Genomic DNA, 16,830 nt, shown 5'->3' with positions numbered 1-16,830 from the left:
TTACATTTTTTATTTAACCTTTATTTAGCTAGGCAAGTCAGTTAAGAACAAATTCTTATTTACAATGATGGCCTACCCGGCTAAACTCGGACGACGCTGGGCCAATTGTACGCTGCCCTATGGGACTCCCAATCCCGGCCGGATGTGATACAGCCTATGAAGTGTTGGAACAGTAGCTGTTTTGACCTTTTCCTCTTATGGTCAATCCATAGTTTGACCTCCTTTCCTATATCATAGCTCCCTTATTCTCACTGAGTTGAGAGGTCTGGAGATGGTTGAAAGCCATAGGCTTGGTTTAGTACTGACATAGTGCTCCCCTATCCAGTTCTTTCAGATTAGGGAGTAGGAGTGGAAAGTAAATAGAAAAGGGAGCACTGTTAAATGCATTGGGATTCTTCCCGTGTGACTTACACTCCCAACTCTACACACACGCGTACACACACACACACACACACACACACACACACACACACACACACACACACACACACACACACACACACACACACACACACACACACGCCTGTATCTATATCCCCCCACTGCTAAGAGAAACTCTAAGACATATCAGGAGCTTTTGTGTGTGTGTGTGTGTGTGTGTGTGTGTGTGTGTGTATGTGTGTGTGTGTGTGTGTGTGTGTGTGTGTGTGTGTGTGTGTGAGCTTGTGTGAGCTTGTGTGTGTGTGTGTATGTGCAAAGCACGAGTATCACCCGTAATTAATATAGCTGTTTCTCCACTCGGGTAAACTCTTTAATTGGCTCACACACACACACACACACACACACACACACACACACACACACACACACACACACACACACACACACACACACACACACACACACACACACACACACACACACACACACACACACACACACACACACACACACACACACACACACACACACACACACACACACACACACACACACACACACACTCCACACGCCTGTATCTATATCCCCCCACTGCTAAGAGAAACTCTAGGGCATATCAGGAGCTTTTGTGTGTGTGTGTGTGTGTGTGTGTGTGTGTGTGTGTGTGTGTGTGTGTGTCTGAGCTTGTGTGTGTGTATGTGCAAAGCACGAGTATCACCCGTAATTAATATAGCTGTTTCTCCACTCGGGTAAACTCTTTAATTGGCTCACACACACAGACACACACACACACACACACACACACACACACACACACACACCATTAATTATGATTCCATTTCATATTGCCCTAATGAGTCTTTGGAGCCACACCTCGGTTTGTTCATGCTAATTAGCAGCTGCCGCTGCTAGCACAGTCACAACAACACAAACAACACAAAAGCCAGTTTTTGTTTTCCTTCAGTTACTATTTCCTTTATATTCATATGGTCTTTCTTTTTCTTTTTCTCGTTGAAACAGCATCCTTACCCTTCGGAAGAGCAGAAGAAACAACTGGCCCAGGACACAGGGTTAACGATCCTACAAGTCAACAATTGGTGAGTTGGATTGGGGTTGTTTGGTGTCTGCATGTGTTTACATGGCAGTAATACTTAGGCCGCGTCTTAAATGGCAACCTATTCCCCATAGGGCTCTGGTAAAAAGTAATGCACAATATAGGGAATGGGATGCCGTTTGGGATGCTGCCTTAGTTAGTTTACTCCACCCCAGGCAACCTGCATCTAATGATTTGAATGATTAATTCCTCTGGGAACACCCGAAAATATCCCCCCCAGTTAATTGGAATGAGAGGAAACATGTAGAATAGTTCCAGTGGTGCGGGGTGCATTTACTACAGAATTTACTGATCTGAAAGAAGAAAGTAGGACATTTCACTGTACTTTGATCTATTTTATGAATAAATATCCACAGTTATTGACAAAGTATGAGGTAATAGCCTGCAAGGTGTTTAATGCTGTCTGGTTATGGAGGCAAAACATAGACAAGAATGATGATTCAATCACTCTATGAGAAATCTCAGTCTTCAGATGTACAGACATGCTATCCAATTGAACCCTAGCCTAGGCGAAAATACGCAGCAATATACATTAGCAAATACAGAATACAGAAAATGCAATCAATGGTTTATGGTTTAACTCTACACCATTCCAACTACTGTTTAGCCTTTATATGTATACACTATGCACAGCATTTCCCAATATGCATCTGTCAAAATGAATACCCACAGAACAATCCTCTGTCAATTCTACAGCTGTTGTATGCACTAATCATTTGCCTATGAACTGGAGTTATACTGTTAGCACTGAGGCGGTTTGCCCTAATAGGAAGTCCACTTGTGTGCAGCTCACCCTGCACTATCAGCTCCAACATAAATATCCCTGTCATGTCTACCTCTGATAAGCCTCCCAGTAAAGCAATACAAACAATCACGAATCCCAGAAGTGCTAAAAATAGCCCACATTAACATATGTAGCCTACCCTAACGACGTTCATCACTATTGCGGTTGTTAATTATATTATAACTTTTTTTATTACAATTTGTATTGTTTTTATTTTAGTCCATAGTCATGGTGCTCCCCCGATGGTCATTCCACCCCACCACAGCCCCTCAATAGTCTTTACTCTGCCTCCACTTCAATGAACATTTATTTATTCATCACTGCCACAGTTGTTATTATGTATATAGTGCTATTTCTATTTCTATCGTTGTTGTTTTATTGCCATTTTCATTCTTTTCTTTCACTAAGTCCTGCATGTTGAAGCGTGAAGCATAAGATTTTTACTGTACCCTGCAATCACACCTGCAACCCCGTACATGTAACTATTAAACACTGAATCTTAATCTGAATCTGAAACAAGGTTCATGAAATCGATAACTTGCTAGTAACAGATAACATTCATATACTGACTATCTCTGAAACTCACTTAGATAATACCTTTAATTATACAGTGGTAGCAAGACATGGTTTCAACAGCTTCAGAAGAGACAGGAATGCCACTGGTAGAGGTGTTGCCATTTCTGTTCAGAGTCATATTCCTGTAAAGCTTAGAGAGGATCTCATGTCAAATGCTGTTGACGTAATATGGCTACAGGCTCACCTGCCTCAACTAAAGCCCATTCTTGTGGGAAGCTGCAATAGACCACCAAGTGCTAACAGTCAGAATCTGGATAAAATGTGAGAAATGCTTAGTAATGTATGTGATATCAACAGAGCGGTCTATTGTTTTGGGTGATGTAAATATTGACTGGCTTCCATCAAGCTGCCCACTCAAGAAAAATATTCAAACTGTAACCAGTGCCTGCAACCTGGTTCAGGTTATCAGTCAACCTACCAGGGTATTTACAAACATCACAGGAAGGAAATCATCCACATGTATTGATCACATCTTTACCAATGCTGCAGAAATCTGCTCTTAAGCAGTATCCAAATCCATCAGATGTAGTGATCATAATACTGTATAGTAGCTATATCTAGGAAAACCAACATTTCAAAGGCTGTGCCTAATATATTGTATAAGAGGTCATATGTATATGTAAATAATATTTGCTGTTTAATGAGGAGCAACCAGATGCTGCACTTGACACATTTATGAAATTGCTTATTCCAGTTACTAATAAGCGTGCACCCAGTAAGAAAATGACTGTAAAAACGGTTAAATCCTGTGGGCTGATGAGGAATTGAAAAATTGTATGGTTGAGAGGGATGAGGCAAAAGGTATGGCAAATAAGTCTGGCTGCACAGCCAGAAACGTACTGTAAATTGAGAAATCATGTGACTAAACTGAACAAAAACAAGAAGAAACTGTACTATGAAACAAAGATAAATTATATAAAGAATGATAGTAAAAAGCTTTGGAGCACCTTAAATTAAATCTTGGGCAAAAAGACAGACTTGGCTCCATTCATTGAATCAGATGGCTCATTCATCACAAAACCCACTGATATTGCCAACTACTTTAATGATTATTTCATTGGCAAGATTAGTAAACGTAGGCATGACATGTCAACCACAAATTCTGAACCTACACATCCATGCATAACTGACAAAATTATGAAAGACAACTATTGTCATTTTTATTATCCGTAAAGTGAGTGTGGAGGAGGTGAAAATAGTATTGTTGTCTATCAACAATGACAAGCCACCTGGGTATGACAACTTGATGGAACATTTCTGAGGATGATAGCGGACATAATTGCTTCTCCTCTTTGCCATCTATTCAATCTAAGACTACAGGAAAGTGTACTACCAAGAATAGCAGAGCACCCTTTACTGGCTCAAACAGCCGACCAATCAGTCTGTTACCATTTCACAGTAAAGAAATTAACAACATAGTTTCAGCACACTTATAGGGAAGGACATTCGACATGTACGGCACTTAAACAAATGACTGATGATTGGCTGGGAGAAATTGAGAATATAAAGATTGTGGGAGCTGTTTTTTAAGACTTCAGTGCTGCTTTTGACATTATCAATCATTCGTTATCAATGCGTTATGGATTTACATCCCCTGCTATATTGTGTATCGAGAGTTACCTGTCTAACAGAACACAGAGGGTGTTCTTTAATGGAAGCCTCTCCAACATAATTCAGGTAAAGTCAGGCAATCCCCAGGGCAGCTGTCTAGGGCCCTTACTTTTTAAAATCTTTACTAATGTCCTGCAACTGGCTGATGACTCAACACTATACATGTCAGTTACTGAAATGACTGCAACACTTAACAAATAACTGCAGTCAGTTTCAGAATGTGTGGCAAGAAATATGTAAGTTAGTCCTAAATATTTCAAAAACTAAAAGCATTGTATTTGGGACAAATCATTCACTAAACCCTAAACCTCAACTAAATCTTGTAATGAATAATGTGGAAATTGAGCAAGTTGAGGAGACTAAACTGCTTGGAGTAACCCTGGATTGTAAACTGTCATGGTCAAAACACATTGATGCAACAGTAGCTAAGATGGGGAGAGGTCTGTCCATAATAAATTGCTGCTCTGCCTTCTTAACACCACTATCAAGGCAGGTCCTACAGGCCCTAGTTTTGTCGCACCTGGACTGCTGTTCAGTAGTGTGGTCAAGAGCCACAAAGAGGGACTTAAAATTGTCCCAGAACAGGGCAGCACGGCTGGCCTTTAAATGTACACAGAGAGCTAACATTTATAATATGCATGGCCCAAAGTAGAGGAGAGATTGAGTTCATCACTACTTGTATTTCTGAGAGGTATTGACATGTTGAATGCACCGAGCTGTCTTTTTAAACTACTATCACACAGCTCAGACACCCGTTCATACTCCACAAGACATACCACCAGAGGTCTATTCACAGTCCCCAAGTCCAGGACAGACTATTGGAGGCGCACAGTACTAAATAGAGCCATGACTACATGGAACTCTATTCCACGTTAAGTAACTCGTGCAAGCTGTAAAATCTGATTTTAAAAAACAAATTAAAATACACCTTATGTTACAGCGGGGCCTGTGTAGAGACACACACACAGACACAGACACACGCATACACACACATGATAACATACGCACCATACACACACTTACACATGAATTTTGTGTTGTAGACATGTGGTAGTAGAGTAGTGGCCTGAGGACACATACTTAATGTGTTGTGAAATGTAATGTCATTTTTTTTATTGTATATAACTGCCTTAATTTTGCTGTAACCCAGGAAGAGGGGATCCATAATAAATACAAATACAAATACATGCGCCGCAAAGATCTGAAATCTCAAACTCGCTCTTCCCTGAATAGTGCAGTAATAATTAGCAAAAACTAGCGAAGATGGCCCGCGGTGTGCCACACTGCCATGGTTATTGGGCGGAAGGTAATGGCTCACACAGAGAGGCCAGCTGCTGTAGCCAGGTAGAGAGGAGAACCCAGCGTGTTCCTGCACACTCAGCTGCAATCAGCACTTATGCCTGCCTGGGTCCTGTTCAGTCGGGCACACCGTAGAAAAATGTCTTACAATGGAAAGCGAAAATTTGCATTGTTATTGGACAGTTCACAGTTGTACCTTCCCGTTTCACTCTGTTTCAAAACTCATACAGAAAGGACATGTGCTGTAGCCAGGTAGAGCGGAGAACCCAGCTGGTTGCTAGTGCACACTCAGCTACACACTTTTCCTCTTTCAAGGACGGTGAGGTCGTGAAACATTGTGTGTGTTCCAAATGGCACCCTATTCCCTTTATACTGCACTACTTTTGACCAGTGCCCCATACACTACTTTTGACCATAGGCTCTGGCCAAAAGTCGCGCACTATATAGGGAATAGGGTGCCATTAGGGACACAATCAGGATAGGCTCTCAGGGGCGTTGGTTAGCTGCTCAACCTAGCATGCAGGTAGTGGTACCACACGGGCCCCATGGGAATCAGGGGTGTGAGAGAGGTGGGTGGGGAATGGAGGGAGAGGAAGAATATAAATAGAGGGGTAGATAGGATGCTTGCACATTCTGGATGGGTGGTGAGGGGTGGGGTATGGGAAATATTGTTTCATTTGATGGAGATTGATGACTTCTCCTGCTATTAGTGTAGCAGCAATGCTAATATTGTGTCATCTATTATTTGTCTGTTACCGTGGTAACCTGGCTGGTGAGCTGATTTTCTGAGGGAGTCCAGGTTTTTCTCTTGTATTATGCTGAGAAATACAAATGAATTCGCGAGTTTAGCCAACTTTGCTTTCAGAAAACTGCAAATGAGACCTTCTTGTTGGTGTCTCTCCCATATATGCTTTTAAATGAACTTGTGCGTGTGTGTGTGTATCTCTATCTTCTACCAGTATCTGTGTGTGTCTGTCTGTGTATGGAGAGATGGCGGGTTCACAGTTTAGTTAATGGAAACACTCCTTTGAGTTTGGCGAGAGGTACCCACTGAGGGTTGTAAGGGGGGTAAGGGGGGTTTAGTGATGAGGTAATGGCCTCCCACTGTTCAACAACAGAGCCTAATGTTGCCGTGGGGAGTTGTGAGCGACCCCCGCGTATGTCCTTTTCGTTAAAAGCACCAACCTTTGAATCACACACGGACACACAAATGTGCACACACACACACACACACACACACACACACACACACACACACACACACACACACACACACACAGAGACACATACATGTATGCGCGTATGCACGTATGTGTGTGTACAAGCACGCTGGCACACATGCGCGCACACACACACACACACACACACACACACACACACACACACACACACACACACACACACACACACACACACACACATACACACATACATACACACAAGTACTGTTCTTGGAATCGCCGGCTGCGGTGGAACGTTACAGATATTCGAGCGTGTGTGTAGGAATTCAGAGCCGTTTGGCCTCTCAACTCAGCGGCTGGCACTGACGTTTTTTATCCCATTTTTTCTATGTCCTCTCTGGAATTTATGTGGTGGAAAAAGTACTACATTGTCATACTTGAGTTAAAGTCAAGATACCTTAATAGAAAATGACTGAAGTAAAAGTGGAAGTCACCCAGTGAAATACTACTTGTGTAAAAGTGTAAAAGTATTTGGTAAAAAATATACTTAAGTATCAAAAGTAAAAGTATAAAACATTTCAAATTCCATATACTGTATTAACCAAAGCAGGCGACACCATTTTCTTGTTTTTTATTATTATGGATAGACAGGGGCACACTCCAACACTCCAACATAATTTACAAACAACGCATGTGTGTTTAGTGAGTCCGCCAGATCAGCGGCAGCAGGGACGACCATGAATGTTCTCTTGATAAGTGTGTGAATTGGACCCTTTTCCTGTGCTGCTAAGTTTTCAAAGTAGTTTTGGGTGTCAGGGAAAATAATGTATGAGTAAAAAGTACATTATTTTCTTTAGGAATGTAGTGAAGTAAAGGTAAAAGTTGTCAAAAATATAAATAGAAAAGTAAAGTACAGATACCACAAAAAACTACTTAAGTAGTACTTTAAAGTACTTTTACTTAAGTACTTTAACACCACTGATTTAAATGAAGCAGCAGCACAGTCTATTTCCTCGACATACACATTGCATAGTCATCGTTCAATTGACATTGCTGTTAGTGCTTTGAATATACTGCACATGCATGGGCTCGTTTGTCAGTCACATACTAAGTGCAGTAGGATAGGTTGCGTAGAGGTTGTGGAGAGGTTGCTGAGCATTTAAGTCCACCCTACCTCATAACAGGGCCATATGCTGATTGGAACAGGTGAGAAGGGGGGAGGGGGGGATGATGTCAATGGCGTTTTCACGGCAAACAGCTGGACTGGTTTATTCAAACACACCCAAGGGCGGGCGTGCAAGGGGGGAGTTGGGGGAGGGGGGGGGTTAGGGGGATGCTGACCTGAGAATGACACCCGGGGAGGTGGGTTTAGGGGCCATTTTACGACCAGGGGAGCCCAGACTGGAGGGGAGCGCTCGTTTATTTTAATCCTCACAGGAGAGGCGTTTCACCGTGCAGAGGCTCCAGCTCTGCAGCCTACAGTGGACGAGAACAGATGCCACCGCACCAAATTAGCTAAAGGAGGATATTTCAGTTGTTGGGGTTGTTCTTTCTTGAGGGCATTACTTTAAACAGAAAATGCTTTTTGGGCTGTGTTTTTATGTATGTGTACATTTGATGGTGCTTGGTGGTGAGGTAGTATTTATAAAGTTGTGGATCAGGGTTTGGGTCAATTCCATTTCAATTCAGTCAATTCAGGAAGTGAAAGTAAAGTGAAGGCTTTTCAATTCATGTCACGGTTGTCCTAAGAACGGGACAAAGGCGCAGAGTTCCACATCTTTACTCCAAAGTGAAACTTCAAATAAACAAACAACTAAACGTGACTACGTGGTGCACAGGCACAAACACAAAACAATATCCCACAAACACAGGTGGGAAAAATAGCTACTTAAATATGATCCCCAATTAGAGACAACGATACCAGCTGCCTCTAATTGGGAATCATACAAAACACCAACATAGAAAATATAAACTAGAACACAACATAGAAATATAAACTAGACTACCCCCTAGTCCCGCCCTGATCTACTACACCATAGAGAAACAAGAGCTCTCTATGGTCAGGGCGTGACAGTACCCCCACCCCTCCCAAAGGTGCGGACTCCGGCCGCAAAACCTGAAACCAAATGGGGGGTTAGGGGGGTGACTAGTGTCGGGGGCGGCTCCGGTGCGGGTCGTAGCCCCCCCCAGACCCCGGATCCGACCATGGCGCCAGGCTGAACGCCATGGCTGGAGTGGGCACCGGCGCAGAGGAGGGCTCCTGCCCTGGAGCTGGGTTGGACACCGTGCCTGGACTGGGCATCGGTGCAGAAGAAGGCTCCGCCCACGGAGCTGGACCGGACGCCTTGCCCGGACTGGGCACCGGTGCAACGGAGGGCTCCGGCCATGGAGAGGGACTGGACGCCGAGCCTGGACTGGCCACCGGCGCAGAGGAAGGCTCCTGCCCTGGAGCTGGACTGGACGCCGTGCCTGGACTGGGCATCGGCGCAGAAGAAGGCTCCGCCCACGGAGCTGGACCGGACGCCGTGCCTGGACTGGGCACCGGCGCAGAAGAAGGCTCCGGCCATGGGAGCGGGACTGGACACCGTGCCTGGACTGGGCAACGTCGCAGAAGAAGACTCCGGCCTTGGAGCTGGACTGGACGCCGTGCCTGGACGCCGTGCCTGGACTGGGCACCGGCGCAACGGAGGGCTCCGGCCATGGAGCTCGACTGGAGGCCGTGCTTGGACTGGGCATCGGCGCAGGGGAAGGCTCCGGCCATGGAGCTGGAGGTTCCGGACCGTTGACCATCGCAGGAGGTTCCAGACCGTGGACCGTCGCACGAAATTCCGGACTGTGGACCGTCGCAGGAGGTTCCGGACTGTGGACCGTCACAGGAGGTTCCGGACTGTGGACCGTCGCAGGAGGTTCCGGACTGTGGACCGTCGCAGGAGGTTCCGGACTGTGGACCTTCGCAGGAGGTTCCGGACTGTGGACCGTCGCAGGACGTTGCGGACTGTGGACCGTCGCAGGAGGTTCTGGACTGTGGACCATCGCAGGAGGTTCGGGACTGTGGACCGTCGCCGGAAGCTATGGACTGTGAACCGTCCCCGGAAGCTCTGGACTGGGAACCGTCACCGGAAGCTCTGGACTGGGAACCGTCGCTGGAAGCTGGACTGGGTACCGTTGCTGGATACTCTGGACTGTGAATGCGCACTGGAGGCCGAGTGAGTGGAGCCAGTACAGGTGGCACTGGACTGGTGACACACACTTCAGGGCGAGTGTGAGGAGCAGGCACAGGACGTACCGGACTGGGAAGGCGCACTGGAGGTCTAGTGCGTGGAGCCGGCACAGGTGGCACCGGACTGGTGACACACACTTCAGGGCGAGTGCAAGGAGCAGGCACAGGACGTACCGGACTGGGGAGGCGCACTGGAGGTCTAGTGCGTGGAGCCAGCACAGGTGGTACCGGACTGGTGACACACTTCAGGGCGAGTGCGAGGAGCAGGCACAGGACGTACCGGACTGGGGAGGCGCACTGGAGGTCTAGTGCGTGGAGCCGGCACAGGTGGTACCGGACTGGTGACACACACTTCAGGGCGAGTGCGAGGAGCAGGCACAGGACGTACCGGACTGGGGACACACACTTCAGGGCGAGTGCGAGGAGCAGGCACAGGACGTACCGGACTGGGGAGGCGCACTGGAGGCCTGATGAGTGGGGCCGGCACAGTTTGCACCAGACTGCTAACCGGATCCTCTGGTTGGATGTTGAGCAGAACACACTTGCACAACATCTCTCTCATCTCTCTCTCTCCCAACTTCCCCATTGCCTCCCTGACGGTCTCTGGCTCTTCAGGGCGAGTGCAGGGAGCAGGCACATGACGTACCGGGCTGGGGAGGCGCACTGGAGATCTGGTGCGTGGAGCCAGCACAGATGGCACCGGACTGATGACCTGATCTTCAGCCCGCCTGCGCTGCCGCATACTCGTAGCCAACTCCATTCTCCGGTATCCCTCCTCACACTGTTCCATCAAATCCCAGGCGGGCTCTGGTACTCTCCTTGGGTCAACCGATCACCTCTCTATCTCCTCCCTTGTGGTCTCTGGCTCTTCCCTCTGCCCAGCCGCCAGCTGCATGTGCCCCCCCATAAAAATCTTGGGTTTTCTGTGGCCGTGGACTGACGACACGCTCCTCCAGAGTTTGCCATTCGGGCTCTGGCACTCTCCTCGGCTCGACCGGCCACCCCTTGTGCCCCCCCAAAAAAAAAAAATCTTGGCACAAACACAAAACAATATCCCACAAACACAGGTGGGAAAAATAGCTACTTAAATATGATCCCCAATTAGAGACAACGATACCAGCTGCCTCTAATTGGGAATCATACAAAACACCAACATAGAAAATATAAACTAGAACACAACATAGAAATATAAACTAGACTACCCCCTAGTCACGCCCTGACCTACTACACCATAGAGAAACAAGGGCTCTCTATGGTCAGGGCGTGACAATGCAAAAGTTCCTGAGATGATTGAATTGAAATGGAATTGACCCTAACCCTATTGTGGATACCCTGGCTGTATCTAGAAGTGCTTACTTCACTACACGCTAAGCGTACAAGTTCATATCATACAAAGCCGTCGTAAAATAATGTTTTTCTTCAGAAAAACAACGCTTTTCAAAAGTGGAGGGTTTTTACAACATGTCTAGTCCGAAGAATAGGCCTCTATTGTGGGATTGGGAGCCAGAGAGTGGTGGATGGTCGCACTTATTGTGCGGTGGGAAGCGGAGGGCTGAAGCAGGGCCATAAACGCAGTCCCATGGTGTGAAGGGTTCGCGGAGGGGTGAAACTTTTAACTCCCTAACAGAGGACACAGCCTTGGCCGCGCCACATGGCGCTCTATTCCCCCTTTCATTGGCTGCTTAAAAGGCGGAGCTAGGGGGTGTGTGGTGGCGCCCGGGCTCTCACACAAACAGTGTGCCCCACAGCCTCTCCACCCCTCTCTCTCCTTCTATCTCTCTCTCCTTTGAGACCCCTAACACTACATACACCCCCTGTGCTCCCCACCATGATTCGTCACAGTATCATCAAGGAAGTGTCCTTCTTGTGGTTTTTTGTGGAAGCACTCTGGCCTAAGGGACTTTGCGCTTCATTTGTCAAGGCTTTGTTGATATGAAAGTAATTGGTTCCCCTTCATTTTTATGGTTATATCACCCAAAACATCACCTAATAGCCACATTTTATTGTCTGATAGATATACAGTATGTTATTACACTGAAAAAGCATGCGGCTCTAGATAGGCTTCATCATATGACTCGGTTTTCTAGTTCAGTTTGGGCCTCTTCCCCTCACTTCTCTCTTAGTATCTTCTTCTCCCCCTCATCTTCACCCCCCCCACTCCTCCTCCCACTCCTCCGCCCCCCTGCCGCCCCCTGCTTCTGCCTTTTTTCGGGCCCTGCTGAAAGGAGTGTTGTGGCTTTTGTTTCCCTGAAAAGGAAACCCGTTCCTCCCCTTTTCTCTTCTCTCTTTTTTTCAGAAGAAAAAGATGAAATGGAACCATCCCGCCAGGGGTAAAAAGGCAGGGGGACATAAATCAAGTTGGAACCACTGAGCTTTCACTCCCCGGGTCGGCAGGGGTCACGGGGCGGGTTCACAAGGCTTTAGGCTGAGCAAGACCAGAGTGCTCCTCTGCCGAGGGCGCTGGGTCACGGGGCCGCCAGGGTCAAAGGTCAGGGATCATGCATACCAGAATGATGGCTTTCAAGAGCACAATTATACTTAGAGGGGACGTGTATGAATGTAGGACAACTCTCTGCAAACATAGCTATTCCGTAATGCACCTAATGTATCCCACTGCAGAGAGATTTAGTTGTATAAGCTTTGTTTGGATGTGTGCTAAGGGGATGGTACACTAAAAAACTATACTAGTACTTGAGGACTTTACTTAATCAGTGCTTGGTGTATTTTATGTAATGAAAAGCTAAATAGAATTTTGCTGTGACATGAAATGTTTTGGACTTAAAGGACCAACATTTTCAGAGACAGTATATCAAGTGTCTACTGTATTGGTGGATATCAAAGAAGTGTATGCTTCCACCAGCAGTGTCCGTTTGCTATGAACTCATAGATATTCCAGGTGTTTGGTTTGATAAGAATCACAGTTACTGTCCAAGAAGCCATTTTTTTTCTTTGAAAGCCACAGTTTGAGAGGAAGTTAAGGTTTCCATGTTCTTTTAGTGAAGTGTAGACGAGACGCCTGGACAACGTCAGGCAACCATCGCTGACAGCGAGTCTTTTTTTCTTCTCGTAACGCCAAAGTGAATGAATGCTTTTCCTCTGTGGTCCCAAAACAGTACATTGAAATCATATGCTGCTCGCCAGGCCTCATTTATAACGTGTTGCTGTCTTCTCTCTCCTCCACTGCCCTCCCCCCATTCCCTCCCTCCCTCATTCCCTCTCTTTCAGGTTCATCAACGCGAGACGAAGAATAGTTCAGCCCATGATCGACCAGTCCAATAGAGCAGGCAAGTCTCCCGTCAAATTTGAGGGGTTTCAATTCATGTGGTAAAGTTGTTTCAATTCAAGTCAACGCAGGAATATGAACTCGTCAAGAAAACAGGTCAACATAGATAAAAATAAATCTTATAACATCTCAACATTTTTACATGAATTAAAACAGAAATTAATCTGTTGTGTATTTCTCCTGCTACTATCTCCAGTCTTGCCCCTTCTGGTCTTCGATGTGTTTAACTGAACGGACGGACGGACTTAACTACGGGAGTGAAGGGCCACTAAAACTCAGAGGATTAGCCCAGACAAAGACGCTAATCACTTTGACTAGCCAGTCCATTGAAAGTTTGACCTCGGATTAAAAACAAACAAGGAGCAAGTGATACTGAAGCTAAAATATGACCAGTCGTTTTCCCTTGCTTTTTTACAAATTGAAATGTAATTTCAGAATTAAAACTTTTTGATTAAAAAAACACATTTTGTCTACTGTAAAAAGTTGTTGAGTAGGACTTTGGTTTACTTCGTTAGTCTCTCTCTCTCTCTCTTTCCCCCCTCTCTCTCTCTCTTCCTCTCTCTCCCTTTCTGCTAAAGACAGAGCAGTCCCCTGGCACATGCCTTGTTTTGGAGCTGCTGTAAAATTTATGACCTGTGATGAGGGTTAGGGGTTAGGGTTGCATTAGGGGGACTCTGTAAAGTTCAAAGACGGACCGAGGAGCTTGAACTGTTGCTCCGGCTCATGTAACCAGAACCAGCTTCTCTACCTGGGGCTGCCTACACTTTATGATATGAGGGAGACAGAAATCCGAATCACAGCCCCTTCCTCCGCCACTAATTGTTCCATAAGCGATAGTGGATGGATTAAATAGTAACCTGGTGGAAAAGTAGTTCCTTAATTACGTACTATAATCATGGTTAAGCGGTTTGTGTTTAATGAGTCAAAGTGTTGTTATAAGTTACTTATCTCCCATTTACAGTGCTGCTGTGTATTTCGAGGTAATTACGTTCAAGTTGCCAGAACAGTAATCTATTTGCTGATATCAAGTTGCTCTTTCACAGCATAAGCCATAAGGACAACTTGATATTAACTCTTACCAATACATACGAAGCCATTTGTTAGTAATTAAGCCTGTTGATGAAGAAAATTACCTCCCAAATAATCTTGTAATTAGAGGATAATAGTGAGAGAATAATGAGGACAGACCAAACCGGGAGAGGGAACGTTTTATGGGGGCGCACCGGTAATTAAAACTTATGCAATATTCTAATTAGCATTTCCTTCTGTCTCGGCCTGTGTTTTTTCGCCAGTGACTGGAGGAGGGCCCTACACCCCAGATGGTCAACCAATGGGAGGGTTCGTTATGGACGGCCAGACACACATGGGAATCAGGCCACCTGGTAAAGACTCCTATCTCTTAACTCCTACGTCCCAGACACACACATACACACATGCACACGCATGCACATATGCACACATGCACGCACACACATGCAGGAATGCACACACACACACACAAACACACACACACAAACACACACAAACTTTTGAGTCCCTCAAACCATGGACCTGACTGGTTCCCATTCACCCCTCCCCTGTCACAGTATTATTTACTCACCCTATCTCCCCTGCCCTCCCTCTCCCCCTACCTTGCCGAGACACAGTCTTGACCAGGTGTGACCGGTCACATTGCAATATTTGCATTGCCTCACCTCACTGACCCAAATAATAAGTCTTTGTCCTCTTTATCGCTGTCCCCCTTCTCTTCCCCCATCCTCACTCACAACTCTCTAATTTGTCCCTCTTCTCTCCCCGTAGGGCCCATGGGTGGGATGGGCATGGGTATGGGCGTGGAGGGACAGTGGCACTACATGTGACCCTTTGCGGACTTAGCACAGAGCCCAAAGGGACGCACTGTAAGTATCAAGCATCCACATGAATGTAGACGTGTTTAGAAACATATTCTATTCGTATTTACAATAAAAGTGACTCCAAAATAACAATACATGATTTACCATTAATTTCTATTGGGCACAAAATAATGTTAAACACAATCAAAACAAACAGCAAATGCATCCAGTTTGTAGAGTCACAAGCTTGATGTAATCATCGCGTACTTGGAATATGGGACGAAATACTAAACTTTTGACTACTTTAATACACATATAAGTGAATTTGTCCCAATACTTTAGAATTTCTAATCGGTTCACCCGATATGGATGAAAATACCCTCAAATGAAAGCTGACAGTCTGCACTTCAACCTCCTATTCGTTGTATCATTTCAAATCCAATGTGCTGGAGTAGAGAGCCAAAACAACAAAAAATGTGTCACTGTCCCAATACTTTTCGAGCTCACAATAACATGAAGAATGTATAAGGCATGCATACTAAGTGGTATGCTAGCACGGACACACGGAGAAAAAGTCTACTGTACATAAATGCAGCATAAAGCTACTGCCACATTGCAGCAGGATGAAAAGGCTGGCAAAAGCTAATTGACTTTGTCTAAATTAAATATGTATACGCCAGTGGTGTGACCAATTGATTTATTTGACTGGTCATGTGGACAGAAATAACGACCTTTCATTGCTCCCGCTTCTCACACGCACTGTGGGAAAGAACTTGTTATGGCTGTCCACTGTCAAAGGGTCAACCGTCGAAAAAAATAAAGCATAGTCTACTTCTCAGATGTGCATATTCGATGTTTGTTTAGAAGCAACCAAAGTGAATGCTCGATGAAAAGCCATAGTGCTAACGAATTTGTCACATAAAAATTGTTAATGGGGTAGGAGGTGGCATCTGAAATCCTATGGAAACAGAAGTAAGACAGACATAGACTAAGAGTCAATCTTCCTCTGCCATCTATTGAGTGATGGTGGCATCCAGCTCCCTCACAGTTACGTTTCGGCCATATTGAGTGGCTAATTAAGGTAAAGTTCTCAAAGATTGCAGGGTCAATTAATCATAAGAGATGAGCAATATTCTTTCACGTCCCATTGAATGAATTGATCATTAACGAGGGACATAAAATGGTTTCCCCCTCTTATTTGATTAAGGGCTCCAGTTCCTTCATAAGATATTTTCATTAAGCCCGGCGAACGGGGAAGATTAAGCGAGCTGCTTACGACCGAGACTGGCGAGAGACTCGAGACTCGGCGGGTTTTTCTAATACGGTCACTGGGCGACATTACTTCGAACCAAAGTCAATTAAAGACTCCTCAGAAGGAGCATTACGATTTCTTCCCCTTGCGATTATCGAGCTTATGGGTCCTTGGGAAACAATGCACCTGTCAGTTCGGATCCGAAGCAAGCCATGCAGAAGCCCCCGGACCCCTCTGCACTGCAGAAATGACTGTTCTCTGGTCGTTTGGCCCCCTTCTTTCTTTTCTTCTTATTCC

The 16,830-nt window shown here is 45.6% G+C and overlaps 1 protein-coding gene across 6 annotated transcripts in view; it reads left to right on the top strand.

Moving 5' to 3' along the window:
* Window positions 1-16,830, top strand: part of LOC106585964 (homeobox protein Meis1) — a 47,835-nt gene that overhangs the window by 27,927 nt on the left and 3,078 nt on the right. For 5 of the 6 annotated variants that reach the window (XM_014172736.2, XM_014172728.2, XM_014172753.2 and 2 more), the window contains exons 9-12: window positions 1,402-1,478; window positions 13,392-13,450; window positions 14,742-14,831; window positions 15,250-15,347. In XM_014172736.2, coding sequence (XP_014028211.1) covers window positions 1,402-1,478; window positions 13,392-13,450; window positions 14,742-14,831; window positions 15,250-15,308 — 285 coding nt within the window. In that variant the 3' untranslated portion in view covers window positions 15,309-15,347. The remainder of the gene's footprint in view (window positions 1-1,401; window positions 1,479-13,391; window positions 13,451-14,741; window positions 14,832-15,249; window positions 15,348-16,830) is intronic. The other variant, XM_014172741.2, reaches the window with a different exon arrangement.

This window comes from Salmo salar, chromosome ssa02 (assembly GCF_905237065.1).
Source record: "Salmo salar chromosome ssa02, Ssal_v3.1, whole genome shotgun sequence".
Classification (NCBI taxonomy): Eukaryota; Metazoa; Chordata; class Actinopteri; order Salmoniformes; family Salmonidae; genus Salmo; species Salmo salar.
The sequence above is the reverse complement of the archived record's forward strand: the minus strand, read 5'-3'. Positions and strand labels throughout refer to the sequence as shown.